This window comes from Sceloporus undulatus, chromosome 8 (assembly GCF_019175285.1).
Source record: "Sceloporus undulatus isolate JIND9_A2432 ecotype Alabama chromosome 8, SceUnd_v1.1, whole genome shotgun sequence".
Lineage (NCBI taxonomy): Eukaryota > Metazoa > Chordata > Lepidosauria > Squamata > Phrynosomatidae > Sceloporus > Sceloporus undulatus.
In genome coordinates, this window is record NC_056529.1 from 9,401,256 (window position 1) to 9,414,988 (window position 13,733).

General features: G+C 43.3%; 1 protein-coding gene across 5 annotated transcripts in view; it reads right to left on the reverse strand.

Annotated features, from left to right (window-relative positions):
* Positions 1-13,733, reverse strand: part of RIPOR1 (RHO family interacting cell polarization regulator 1) — an 82,352-nt gene that overhangs the window by 42,320 nt on the left and 26,299 nt on the right. The window contains exon 1 of one of the 5 annotated variants that reach the window (XM_042437644.1): positions 1,980-2,137. The exons of the other annotated variants lie outside the window; for them this stretch is intronic. Coding sequence (XP_042293578.1) covers positions 1,980-1,998 — 19 coding nt within the window. The 5' untranslated portion in view covers positions 1,999-2,137. Of the gene's footprint in view, positions 1-1,979; positions 2,138-13,733 lie in introns of those variants that run through there. 5 annotated transcript variants of the gene reach the window in all.

The following is a 13,733-nucleotide window of genomic DNA, read 5'->3' on the forward strand; positions in this document are numbered from 1 at the left end:
TGACTTCTTCCACTCTGCTACTGGTACATTTCTGCACATCCACCTGTCTAACTATTTCCGGGACAGTGCCACACCCCTTCTTGCATTCATCAGTCCTTGCATCTGGCAACCTTCCAGGTGACCTGCCTGGTATCTGACAATACCAGCCATGAGACTTGGCTAGTATCACTATCACTCCCAAGATACTTGGGAGTGCTTCCTGCAAGATTTGGACTGTGACTCCTAGAAACCATCAAGCAGCTGTGTAAGGTACCAGGTAGGGGAAGGCTGCCCTAGAGATAACTAAGGAAGGATGAGAGGAAAGAGTTTAGGCAGTGAATAACACAAAGAGGTCAGGCAAAAAACACTGGACAATGTCTTGTGACATATTTCAGAGACCAACACATTTATTATTCAATAGTGCCATGCTCCCATTCTGTTATCATTGCTACATGATCCAACACCTATTGGCTGACTCCCTAGCAAGTACATTGGGCCCTTGGTATCTGCTAGGGCTTGGTTCCAAGACTCACATGGATACCAAAATCCGTGAATGCTCAAGTCCTATTAAATACAATGGCATAGTAAAATGGTGTCCCTTATATAATATGGCATAATTAAGGTTTGTTTACTGGACTGTGTGTGTGTGTGTGTGTGTGTGTGTGTTAGTATTTTCTTGTCATGGTACTTATAAAATAATAAAGGCCTAAGCAGACTGACCATCCTTTGTCTCACACTAAGATGAGTGTTTTTGAGCACCAGATCCAGAGTGCACAAATGAGAAAATGTTAGAATTTCCCCATGGCCTAAACTTATTTCTCCCCGACCGTTTGATCTTTATAATATTTTATACTCACTTTTTTCAGCCCAGGGCAACTTGGAGGGGGGGAATTAAAACACAGTAAGTTACAATATGACAAATCCACAAATCATTAAGCAAAGATAATAGCATGCATGCCATGAAAAGTGATGCTATAATCCTGCATACAAACATACTGGAACCCGGGAAATTAATCTGGAAAGGTGAGTTTTAGAACTGAAGATACTGTACACCACTAAAAAGGCCCTGTCAGTGTATTTTTGGTACCACAACACTGAGGATCCTGCAGCCAGCTTTTGTGCAGTGGGGGGAACTGGTAGTCCACAAAGCCCCCTACCTTTTCCCAAAGTTCTCAGAACATCCTGGATGGCAGAGAGCCCATCTGCTTTCAAAGCTTTTCTTCCCCTTAATAAGCCAAGTAGCTTCATGTCACACCAGCTGCCCTCATTTGAGGCTCAAGTGCCTGACTTAGTAGAATCATAGAATTATAGAGTTGGAATAGACCACCAAGGCCATCAGGTCCAACCCCCTGCCATGCAGAAACACAGAATCAAAGCACCCCCAACAAATGGCCATCCAGCCTCTGTTTAAAAACCTCCAAAGAAGAGACTGTGGCCTGTTACAGACAGGCCAAAATAAAGCTGCTTCGAGTCACTTTGGAGATATGGTATTTCAATGATGCATGCGTCCTAAGAGTCCAAAAGCCACACCAAAGCTGCACTCCAGTCCTTAGTAACAGGCCTGTGGCAGTCTCCAAGGAAATATGTCCCACTGTCGAACAGCTCTTAATGTCAGAAAGTTCCTCCTGATGTTGAGGTGGAATCTCTTTTCCTGACAGTAAGAGCTGTTTTACACTGGAACAGACTCCCTTGAGTGGTGGAGTCTCTTTGGATGGTATGTATTAACACTTCTCAGCAGTGGGCCTGAAAAAGAGAATTGTGTCAAGCAGGTCAATATTTATGCCACTATGCAGATTTGGGGACAGCTAGGAACACCATGTTTTGTCTAAGGCTGCCTTCCCAGGTTCCCAGCAGAAGTAAAGTATGGACCAGGAAAACCTCCTGGACTCAATAGCTCAAAGCCCTTCTGCCACAACAGCTCAGAAGTCACTTCTCCAAGACCTGCATCCCAGAGATGCCAGCACATCGATCTAGAAGCCATATACAAAGAACAACCTTACCTTTGTATTTCCCTTTCATTCTGAAGCTGGAGTCGGAGCATTACTCTCTCAGAGGAGTGAGGCAAAGTCTCAAGTGCCAGTGGCCAGTGCTTCTGACTCTCATCCTTGCCTTATGGTCTATGGCAGGGACAAGAGTTTCAGTTCCTCAGCCAGCTAGCCAGCCAAACAGGGCAGTCTGTCTCCTCCCACACTCCTGCATGCTGTTTGAGATCACCACATCAGTTCCTGCTGCTCCCAGGCTGAGTCAAAGCCACACAGCCGTGGAGAGGAAAGAGGAGGGATCCCTGCCTCTGGTTGGGGAGAGGGAGAAAAAAGAGGACAGAGACCTCAGAAAGAGAGAGGGAAGCTGCCCAAGGGCATCCAGCGCTGTCTACGGCTGAACTATGCTTCTTCTTTTAAAGGTCAGCTGAGCTAGAATATCTGAGGCCTTTAGTCCAGTTGTTCCAAACTTGGATCACCGGATGCCACTGGGTTAAAACCCCTAGAATCCTTGACCACTGCTAATATAGGGTGAGGATTCTGGAAGTTGTAGTCCAACAGCTTCTTGGGACTGAAGACTAGGAAGTGCTTCTTTTGCTTTTTTAGCCACAATGCCTACTTTTATTCCCAAACTGCTATACTGGTGTCAAAGCAATTTTTTCTTACCACATTATACCTGGGTGTGTGGTTTTTTTTTGTCTCCCTGCATTCCATCCCCATCCCCTGAAGCTGTGCAGAGAAGCTATATTTTAAATTGCTACATAAAACAGTGTGTGTCATTAAAAATGTTTTGCGTCTTGTCACACAAGGTTGAAAAAGCCACACCTAGCACAACATTCTCTTCTGCTCAATAATTTAAAAGAGAGAGCAATTCTGTCCTCCTTTGTACTCAGATAACTCTTCCTCCTCCATTTCTTTAAGTCTTAAAGACTTAAAGTTTAAGAAGAACCCCAAGCAAACATCTTCCTACAAAAAAATGAAAGAGCAACAGCTCTAAGGCCACAGATTCTCCATCCTCTGCCTTACCCTGAACAGGGAGGCAGGGCATCCAGATAAACAGCACAGGAGCCAGCCAGATATGAGTTCCAGAGCCTGTCTGTTCACAACTTAAGCTCCCCATCTTGTCTTGTCTGTGATGCCCAGGTGAGACGTGCCCAAAGCAAAATAGAGTGGCACTATCACTTCCCTTGATTGACACTGTACTTCTATTGATGCAGCCCAGAAAGAAGGGGCTCTCCAGATGATTTTAGTACTCTAATGGACTCATACAGGGAGATACTGTCACTCAAATAACCTGGGCCCAAGGCCTACAAGGCTTTATACGTCAAAGGCTTTGTATTTTGAACTGTTCAAACAGTGCCCTCAGTTGATTTTAAAAAGACTTCAAGAGGTTGTGGTGCACCACGGGGAGAGGTGGTCTTTTTGCAATGAGGCAAAAAACACATGCAGTTAAAACTGTAGCTTTCATGGGGAAAGGACAAAAGCCAAGGGGCTCCATTTCTGTCCCAGGCATAAAGCAAAAGCAAAAGGGGGGAAGGGGTGGGGGAATACCACCATGCAAATGCCTCCTGGCACACAACCCAATGCTTTCAAGTAGAAGCTTCTGTCATTCTGTAAAAGGAAAAGGTTTCCTGCTTGCCTGCTATCCTGCATACTATAATGTGGAAGAACTACTGAAACAATTCACTGGAGGCTCCTAACTGAATGTCATAAAGCAGGGGTAGAAATCATGGTGTTGATTTAAGGTGACTTAAGGTGGCCCTATGGCTAACCTATTCATGGGGTTTTCTTGGTAAAATTTGTCCATCCTCTGAGCTTGAGAGAATGTGACTTGCCCAAGGTCACCCACTGCGTGTCCATGGCCAAGTGGGGATTCGAACCTTGGACTCCCAGAGTCCTAATTCAACATTCTAACCACCATATTGGCTCTTTGAGAAACATGTGGGCCTCCAGATGTTTTCTGACTGCACCTCTCAGCAGCCCCTAGCCAATGTTGAGGAATGCTCAGAACTGCACTTCAGCATCATCAGGAGTGCTGCAAAATTCCCACCCTGACATACAGTGACAGTGACTGCATCCTCCTCTTGGTGGTACCTCCAGGGGTGTGGGTCCTTCCTCCAAATGTTGAAATTGTATACTTGCCCTCAAAAATTTCAACAAATATCCCTGAGCAATTATTCTGCAGTTAGGAAACTGCAAGCCTCTCCTGGAGCTTAGAGCAACCACTGTTAATCTCCAGTACACTAAACTGGAAGAAAACACAGACTGCTCCTTTTGAGCTGAAACCCACATCACCCTACAGATGCACAAACACACCCATGTCCCACGTTTCCAGTTGAGCTGGTATGTATAGTACCATCAACAAACCTCTCAGTCTTGAATTCTGTAGCCAGCTAGTGCCTTTTCCACAACACAGACTTTTTCTGTGCAAGCTCGGCGTTTATGAACAGTGGTCTCCCCCAGAATAGGGTGGAAGGCTTCAGAAACCACACTGTCATCCGGAAGCGACACAGCTGCATTCAGACAATTTCAAGCAGTCCCAAACCAACTCTTTTAAGGTGTCAGAGATAAGAACACTCCTTCTCTCTTGTGGCACCATCTTTAGGCAGCTGGATGCCATAACAGCAGCATTTCACTCTCTCTTTAAAGGACTGACTAAAATGAAATAACACACAAGCACGTTTTCAATAAATCTTTGTTAGACAAAACAAAAGAAAGGAAAGGAGAGGTGATGCAGTTGTATAATTTTAGTCCCTGGACTTAATGGCTTTGGAGGTGGGATCTGCTCTTAATATTCTGATGCCTGAGGTGGAACACAGGATATGCATTCCTCTCCCCTCCATTTTTTATTCACCAGACTGGTGGCTGAACCAAGACCGGAGATTGAATTGCATCCTCTACTTCCCTCAGGGTCATAGACTACATTAGGGGGTAGAGAAAATTCTGGCCTCACATGGCATAGAAGCCTTCAACATCCCTTTGGAATTTGCTGCCGGCCAGTTGCTTCATTTTCCTTAATGGCAGGACTGGCCCTGTTTAGCTGAGAATGGCAGCAACCCTGCACAACTCAGTGTCATGTAATAGCTCCCCATACAGAACTACATTTATTTTGTGCCACTTATCATCCCCCAGACCTATTTGAGAATTGTTACCCACCCATCCAGCCATGACCATTCCATGCCTGATAAAGAATGAAAGGATCACAGCAGCATCTAGCTACATCCCAGTAGACAGATGTAAAGTGAGTACATCATGCATTGAGATCCACCAGGCTCCTTCAAAGGTCTCAGTGGCTGATGTAATCCTATATATGATCCCCTCCCTTCTCTCCAACAGGTGCAGAATAGCTGCTGGAGAACTTCAGCAGCTCTACAGTGGGCTTGTGGGATGCCCTTTGGTCATTGTGGATGGAGAAAAGGAAAACCAATCTCCACACAAACAATATATATACACACACACATACACACACATGTGTAAGATTAACTTGCACTTGTGTATGTTACTATCAGGATGCCAACCAATAACAGGTAGCAGTAGAAGCAATAGTTATAACATGCTGAATATTCCGTATCTGAACATCTAAAATCTGAAATGCTCCAAAAATCCAAAATGTTTGATTTCCTCACCTCATGCAATGCGCTGCAGTCAAAATACAGGCATGCAACAGACCGTTATATATAAAATTGCATAGGGCAGCAGTAAAGGGGGCAAGAAGCGCCAGCCACCAGGTGCACATTTTTTTTCATCCACTTCCACCTTTGTGGCAGCAGCTGTGGGGCTCCTGCTTGTTCATTCACAAGGAGCTGGTGGGCTCCTCACGGGTGAGAAAGCCTAAAGAATATGTTCCTGGAAGCTGAGACTTGCTGCTGCCTCCACTGCTGCTCTGGGACCACTTCTTGGCCTAGTTGCATTAGATCTCCACTAGATATTCCAAAATAAATAAATAAATAAATAATCCAAAATCAGAAACATTTCTAGCCCCAAGCATTTTGAATAAGGCATACCAAGCCTGCTGTATTTATGCTCTTGTTGTTCTGTTCATTTGTATCCCACATTTCCCCATAGAACTCAGGACAACTTATAAAACTTAAAACAAAGAATAGATAAAAACATACAGATAAGAATTGTCAAAATCTAATTAATTGATTTGTTACATTAAAACCATTTAAAATATATTCATTAAAACATGATAGAATTAGCAAAACAGTGCAAAGTCTTTGCAGTCAGTTTCCAAAAGGGTGATGGAACTTAAGAGTTTTCACTTGATAACATGACATCAAGGAGGGAGCCCTAGAGCCTGGAGATCACCACCTATATCCGGATTTGGTAAGCCAGTCCTGAAACATTTGAGGAACTCTCCTTCTCTCTTTGATGGTGGCAGTAGTGCCAGAGGGAGAGAAGAGGTGAGTGGGAATGCTGCTGGTGAAGAAAAAGACAGACTACAACAACCCCCAACAGTCTACGGGTGAAGTAGTATGAGTAGGTAAAGAAATAAGATGAAAGTAATGTGATGTGTAGCTTTGTCACACTAGATGCAAAGAAAAGAAAATCTTAATAGACCAAATAAAAAATCAAAATTCAGTTGTGTTTTTCTGAATGTCCATGTTGATGAATCAAGGTGGGATGCTTATTGTTGCCTTGCAGCATCAGACACTCATGGACAAGTTGGTCATGTTTCTTTGTTGGTGGTTATTTTTACCTTCACTTCCTAAACTGGTAGAGCACTATGCATTAGTCTATAAAGAACATTTATTTATTATTCATTTATTATTTAAATTTATTTCCTGTTTTTCTTCCTGGTGAGTTCAAAGCAGTGCACATGGCTTTCCTCCCCATTTTATCCTCACAAGGCTGAATGGCCCAAGAACCATGCAACTTTTATGACTCTAGGGTGACTAGAATGATTAGTTATTGGCTACATTTATATCCCTCTTTCTATTGATAAACACAACATGGTATGCATGGCTCACCTCCTCATAAACATTCCTGATAGGTTGGGAAAGACTGACTGGCACAAGGTCACCCAGTGAGTTTCATGACTGAGTAAGCACTTGAACCTGTATCTCTCAGCCCCAGTCTATCTCTCTAACCACTTATGACTCACTGGCTTTTGTATACATAGAATTGTTTGTCCTTTATATAAGAGGCAGGCAAACTTAAGGCTTGTGGGATCAATGAGAATACCAAGATCCAATAATCAAAGCCAAGTATAAAACCCTCCTCAGTCCAGGGATGCAACTGCAGAATTGAGGAACAAGGTACCTCTGCATACATGCATGGCTCAAAAGTTTATTTAAATGTTTAAATGCACATATATCTGTCCAAAATCACAATGGTAACTCTAGACAATACTTAGCTATCAAATAGATAAAACAATATTCTGAGTAGTACAATACAACAGCCTATGTTCCTAAACTCTAGAAATGGAGTTAAACCCAAGTTTTGCACTAGAGGGCAGTGTTTGGATAAGCCAAACTGCTACAACACTTCCAAATACAAGATGGTGGTACCTTCTTCTCTCTCAATACTTAGGGATGTACACAAACCACTATTTCCAAGAGCAAAACCATGAAATAACAAAACCCCTTCCTGGATAAATGGAAGGTCAAAATGGATTATAATAATGGATGGAAAAGCTGGTATTCAATAATCCAGTGATAGCATGTGCTGTGGTCCATCTCTGCCTCCTCTGTGTATTGCTCACTCATTATAGAGCAAAATTATAGAACATGGAAATTACATTTAGCCATCGTGTCCCAAATGCAGCTTACAGTAATTAATTCTACAATTATACAACATCTTTTTCAAACATAACCACAAATCAGCTTCACCGATTTTAGTAAGTCACGCATGGTCAAAGGGACAGATATCAAGGCACACAAAATCCCACTTTGCTCAGTCTAGAGAAACCATCAAGGGAATGGTTAAGAGACCCAGGAGATGTGGCAGAAGAGAGCATGATGAAGGCTGATATGCATGCTATTGCGTTTCATCAATGTCCAAGTGAGCCCTCTGCCAATGTGCTGGACCCAGCATATCCAACCAGGCTGTGATTATGGCAGTTTTGTCCGGTGTGTCTAGGAAGTGCCCAATTTGAGAAGCCTCATTTTTAATTAATATCCAACAGTCTAACAAACAGCATGCTTTGCTAGGTAATCAACTGGTTGACAATGCAACCTGTCTCCCCTCCTTCTGTTTTGAAGCCTATTCTTGGGGAGGAAATGTTTAAAGGCTGGCTTCCAAACCTAGAAAGGCTGTGATAAAATATTGCCATATAAGATTTTACTTCCAGAATTACTCTTTCTGTGAGCCACTCGTAGTTATAAGCAGTCCAGTCTTAAACAAAATTATTTGGTTGTTGGTTAGCTGCACTCAAGCCGACCTTGACTCATGGCAACCCTGTGGATGAGACATCTCCAAGTCCCCCCCCCCCCCAATCATCCAATGTTCTCCTTAGATCCTGTAGATTTAGGCCCATGGCCTCCCTAACAGAATCCAGATATCTGGCATGTGGTCATCCTCTTACTGTCTTTTACCTTTTCTAGCATTATTGTCTTTTCTGATGAGTTCTTCCTTTTCATGATGTAACCAAATTACAACAGCCTCAGTTTAATCATCTTGGCTTCTAGAACCCACTTGTCTTTTTGGTTGTCCACAGTATTCTCACCACTCTTCTTCAGCACCACATTTCAAATGAGTTGCTTTTCTTTCCTTCCACTTTCTTCACTGTCGAGCTCTCACATCTCTATATGGTGATGGGGAATAGAAAGGATTGGAGAATTCTAACTTTGATACTCTGTTGTATATCTTTACTCTTTAGTACTCTTTCTAGTTCTTTCATCACTGCTCCTCCCATTCCTAGTCTTCTTATTTCCTGACTGTAGTCTCCTTTGTATGTTTGATCCAAGGTATGGGAAAGCAAGACGATGCAGCTATTACATCTCCGCTGAGTTCAGCAGCACTCATTCCCAAGTAAGGAAGCTAAGACAGGATGGTAGCATAGGATCTGATCTACCAGTACTCATCAGCCTTACCTTTAAAGAAAACAAACCAAAGCCAGCCAACTACACAATATCAGTGCAGAATAGGGGGAGGGACTGCTCTTTTGAAAGCCTCTTTTGGCTTAACAAAAACTAGGGTCGGGTGGGGAGACCACAACAATTAAAATCAGAACTAATGATGCCAATATAGCATTTTTATTTGTGTAATTTATTTTTAAGTGCCGAATCTGTTCATGCCTTCCTTGGACTAGCAACTGATTAACCATTTATTCATGCTGCACTTTATAATCTATTCTCTCTTCCAACTGCAACCAACCACAGAAGACAGCCTCGAACTGGAGCAGGAAATGCCATCTCTCCCCGGAGAACACAGTGACAAGCGTGTGTGTGCCTCTGTGAGATGCAACTAAGGTTAATGGGCTCATTCTGGCCTCGCACCGCTCCCTCCCAACTTGTCTTCAGTGGGAGACAACCCTTTAAATTGAGAATGCCTTTGGCTCTGACCTCCTCCTCCTCTACTCCACAGAAGCCCTCACACACAAAAAAGACTTCTCTCTGAAGAATCATTTGATGCTAAAAGCTTTCATTTCAATTGGAAACTCCACTGTGAATGTAAGAAAGGCTTTATTCATGGGTAAATGAGGAGAGTCCTGCAATCTTTCCCAGCCCCCTCCCCAGTTTCTCCGCCTGCCTCCTGTTCTGAGCTTTTAGTGCATTCATCTTCTACCTCAGTGGTCCCCAAACTGTGCCCTTCAGGAGATTTTGGACTTCAGCTCCCAGAAGCCTCAGCCATGTTGGCCAATAGTCTGGGATTCTGGGAGGTGAAGTCCAAAATCCCTTAAAGAGCACAGCTTGGGCACCACAGCCTCCAGATGGGTTGGAGTACAACTCCCAAAAGCCTCAGCCAGTGTTGTGCTCTTGGTGTAAGACCAGCCAGCCCACTATACAGTAAGGGCAGTGGTGTCATTAGGGGGCTGCGGGGGGTGCAGACCGCACCAGGTGACACCCTAAAGGGGGGTGGGTGACACCACATCTCCACAAACACCTATCTTTTGGTAGAAAGGGGCTATGGCATTCATCTGCTTCCCTTTAAAATGCTTCAGGACAGTGGTGTCACCTGGTGCAGTAACTCATGGTGTCACCCTCCCATTTCACACCCTACAGAATCCTTAGTCATGCATTGTTGAGTTTTTTGCAATAATGTTACTTGTAAATCGTAATTCGTAACTGATGACTCTGCACAACTAAAAAAGGTTCCTACTCAGTTTCCATGCAATCTGGGTCTTTCTATTGCTTCCGCGAGTGATTCAAGACAGTTTTTGAACAGTGACATGGTTGAAATTTTTGAGGTGCAACTGCTCATCCTAACAGCTACCCCCTCACAAAGATAGCCCCCAAATTCAGGAAGCTGTGCTGATTCATATCAAGAGAACAGTTCTAGCTTTCAGTTCCACCAGAACCAGGTCTTCTGCAAAGTTAAGCGTTCACAGCAGTCATTCAAGATCAAGCTATCCCTAAATTGTTTTCTTCAGAACAGCAACAGCTCATGGTTGGAAAAATATTTCACTTCCACCTAATGTAAGGATTGCTCAGAGGTAACAAGGGAGCCCAAGCAAAGTGGCAGATAATATCATCACCCCTACTGATCAAGAAATCCTAGAGCTCTAAGCTGGGAGCCCTGGTTCAACTACACGACTGATTTTGCAATGCCCAAAGCCCGCAGTAGGCAGGCTGCAAGCTTATGAGCTCACTGGGTCTTTGCATTCTGCCAAACACTGATTAACATTGGCTCTGCCAAAAGCAAGATGCCTTCTTGGCAAAGGAGCTAGGGACAACAGGGCTGCATGAGCCAAATTGCCACTAATGCTCTGGAAAGAACAGAAAGCTCAAATCGAATTAAATTAATAGCTGGCAATGGCTGCACAGGAAAGCTCCTTACACACCATCATCAAGAAAACGGTTCTTGGATTTTGGCGTAGTAAATACTGTATATGAAAACAGCTGGGAAGCTATTTCTGGTCTTAACCTGGGCTATGTCCATCGAGGACTTGTATTGCAGAATGTTTATTGGGGGGGGGGGTTGCCCATATTTGGAACCAGAGTCAATGCTAACTGCCAGTGCAACCTATCAGCAGCCCCAAGATCCTAAGATGACTGCCACAAGTAACACATCCGTCACACAGTGACAGACAACCGCAATTACTAAGCATCATTCCATTCTGCCTGGGTACAGTACAACAGATCTGAGGGACACAAGGAGAAAGTAAACATCAAGCACGTTTCTAAAACATCGCTCTGAAATTAAGGTGGCCCATATCCTGGAAGCACATTCAGTGACTTGGCACCTACAAAATAAACAGCATTTTAATTTGGAACACCCTGCAGAGAACAGACCTGAGACGCTGCTTTAAAAGGCAGTATGAGGAATCTAATTTCAGTCTGATGTTTGAAAGGTTTCTCCCTAAATGTCCACAAGTGAGACACAATTTGCATCCTGGACTCCTCACACTGAAGGAGAGCTGTGGATGCATCAGGGGAAAATGTGTACATCTGTTGAGTGCACCAAGAAAAATATGCACTGTCAAATGTATGCAGGACACTGCTCAGACATTGATGTGAGAAATTCAGTAGAGCAATGTATGCAATTTAAAAAATCTCTATGAACAAGTATAAATTTGGGGGGAGGGGGTATGCAAAAATATTTTGTCTCTTCTTCTTTTAAAGGAATTAACCCTGATGAAACTATTTATGGGTACTGTATAGGAACAAGTCTACAGAGGCAGACTTTACAGATCTGTATCATCCAACTATGAAATGCTTACAACTCTACAAAACTTGACCTAAATACAAATTTGTGCTGCACACAACCACACAGGCACACATTGTTTCTTCTTTCCCAAACTGCTCACTTCAATATCCACTTCCAGCCCAGCCCACAAACAGCTTTGCTGCAATTATTCCAGCTAATAAGGCTGTCATTTGGCAGAATCCACGTGGCTCTTCTACATAACCAGCCAGCAACTGCATTGTCTGTTATTGAGGACTCAGGAACTGACGGCAGCCTAATTATTCTAGAGACCTCCCATTAAGGAGGGGAGAGATTAATAGAACCCTTAAAAGCAGCCTTCAAGATGCCAAGAGACAGAACAGATGGCCTTCTCTATTAAACACAAAATAGTTTCAATTACATCATCATGGTCTCTGCTCAGTTGCACAATTTCTCCAAAACTGCATTAAACTTCTGTTGATCCTATTCGTTTAGTTATTCAATTTGGCAATATACCTCTGTTGTCCAAACTTTAATTATCCAGGCTGCCAAATGTACTGAAATCCAGACTGCCAAGTGTACAGTATTTGCCCACACTTGTCCATGTATTCCTATGTCAGTGATGGCGAACCTATGGCACGTGTTCCAGAGGTGGCACTCAGAGCCTTCTCTATAGGCACACGTGCCATCACCCCAGCACAGTTTGCGCCAGAGTTTGTTACTAGAAAGCCAGAGGGACATGGCACTTTGCAATAAATAAATGGGTTTTGGGTTGCAGTTTGGGCACTGGGTCTCTAAAAGGTTCACCATCACTGTCCTATGTAAACAATTGCTCCCCTTCATCCAGACCTCTTCCTATCCAGATCATTGGGACAAGCCCCTCTTGGAGCATTCAGATTAAACCTATACACACAAACATAAGCCAAAGGGTTCACCTTTTTATCCTTTCCAACACCTTAGACAGAGGCTGATGTCTCACTGAAATGGTACACCTGTGTCTGGAAGGTTCTGGGGTGGATGTGGTGTACAGTAAACACCCTTCCATCTAAGAGGAAATCCATGCTTTTAGGAAGTTAGTGCGCCAGAGAGAAGGGTACATAGAATCATAGAATCATAGAGTTGGAAGAGACCACTAGGGCCATCCAGTCCAACCCCCTGCCATGCAGGAAATCCAAATCAAAGCATCCCTGACAGATGGCCATTCAGCCTCTGTTTAAAGACCTCCAAGGAAGGAGATTCTATCAATAGGACTGATTCTATCAATAGGACTGTTATCCCTGAAATCAGATTTTCCATATGGAAAGAATGTTTTGTAAATTGCAGTACGATAGGCAAGAAGAGCAATATTATAGGCAGCCTTCTTCCTGACATGATGGTTTTCTATTCACAGTGATTTTCAAAAAGTGGATCACTGAATCATGTAACCTCCCATCCTGCCCCCTGCAATGTGAAGCAGAATAGAGGGTTACCGCTTCTAGCGTTTTTTGTTGTCTCCTCCCTTCCTTTCCTGTGGAAGTCGCACACACTACTCTTTGCCTGGACAACCTTTCCTTGATATCTGGTTTGATCTCTCACTCCCAGCTCTTTGTTCCACTTCCATGGCAAGCTAACTAAACCTCTCCATGGCTATCCTAACAAAAACATTTGTGAGGATTTTGTTATGAATGGAGACCCATGCTTCAGTTTCATTGTATTTATCACTAGAATTTTATATTAAAGTACATTACCTGGGTTTTATTACTGGTGTCTTACAAAAGGCAGTAACACATTTTCTAAATAAATAATAATTAAAACAACTTTTTTCAGACGGATGTATGTGGCATGTCTGTATGTGCTCTTTTAACCTTCACTGGGCTGTTATCCAGAAGACACTGAAATGAAACAACAAAACACACACACATGCACAAAACCCTTTCTCCACTAACAGCTGTTAGAGGGGGAGTTATTCGTTTCCCAAAGCTTCAGATAATAATTTCTCTTCTATCAACAACTCTCCTACTTTTGCAA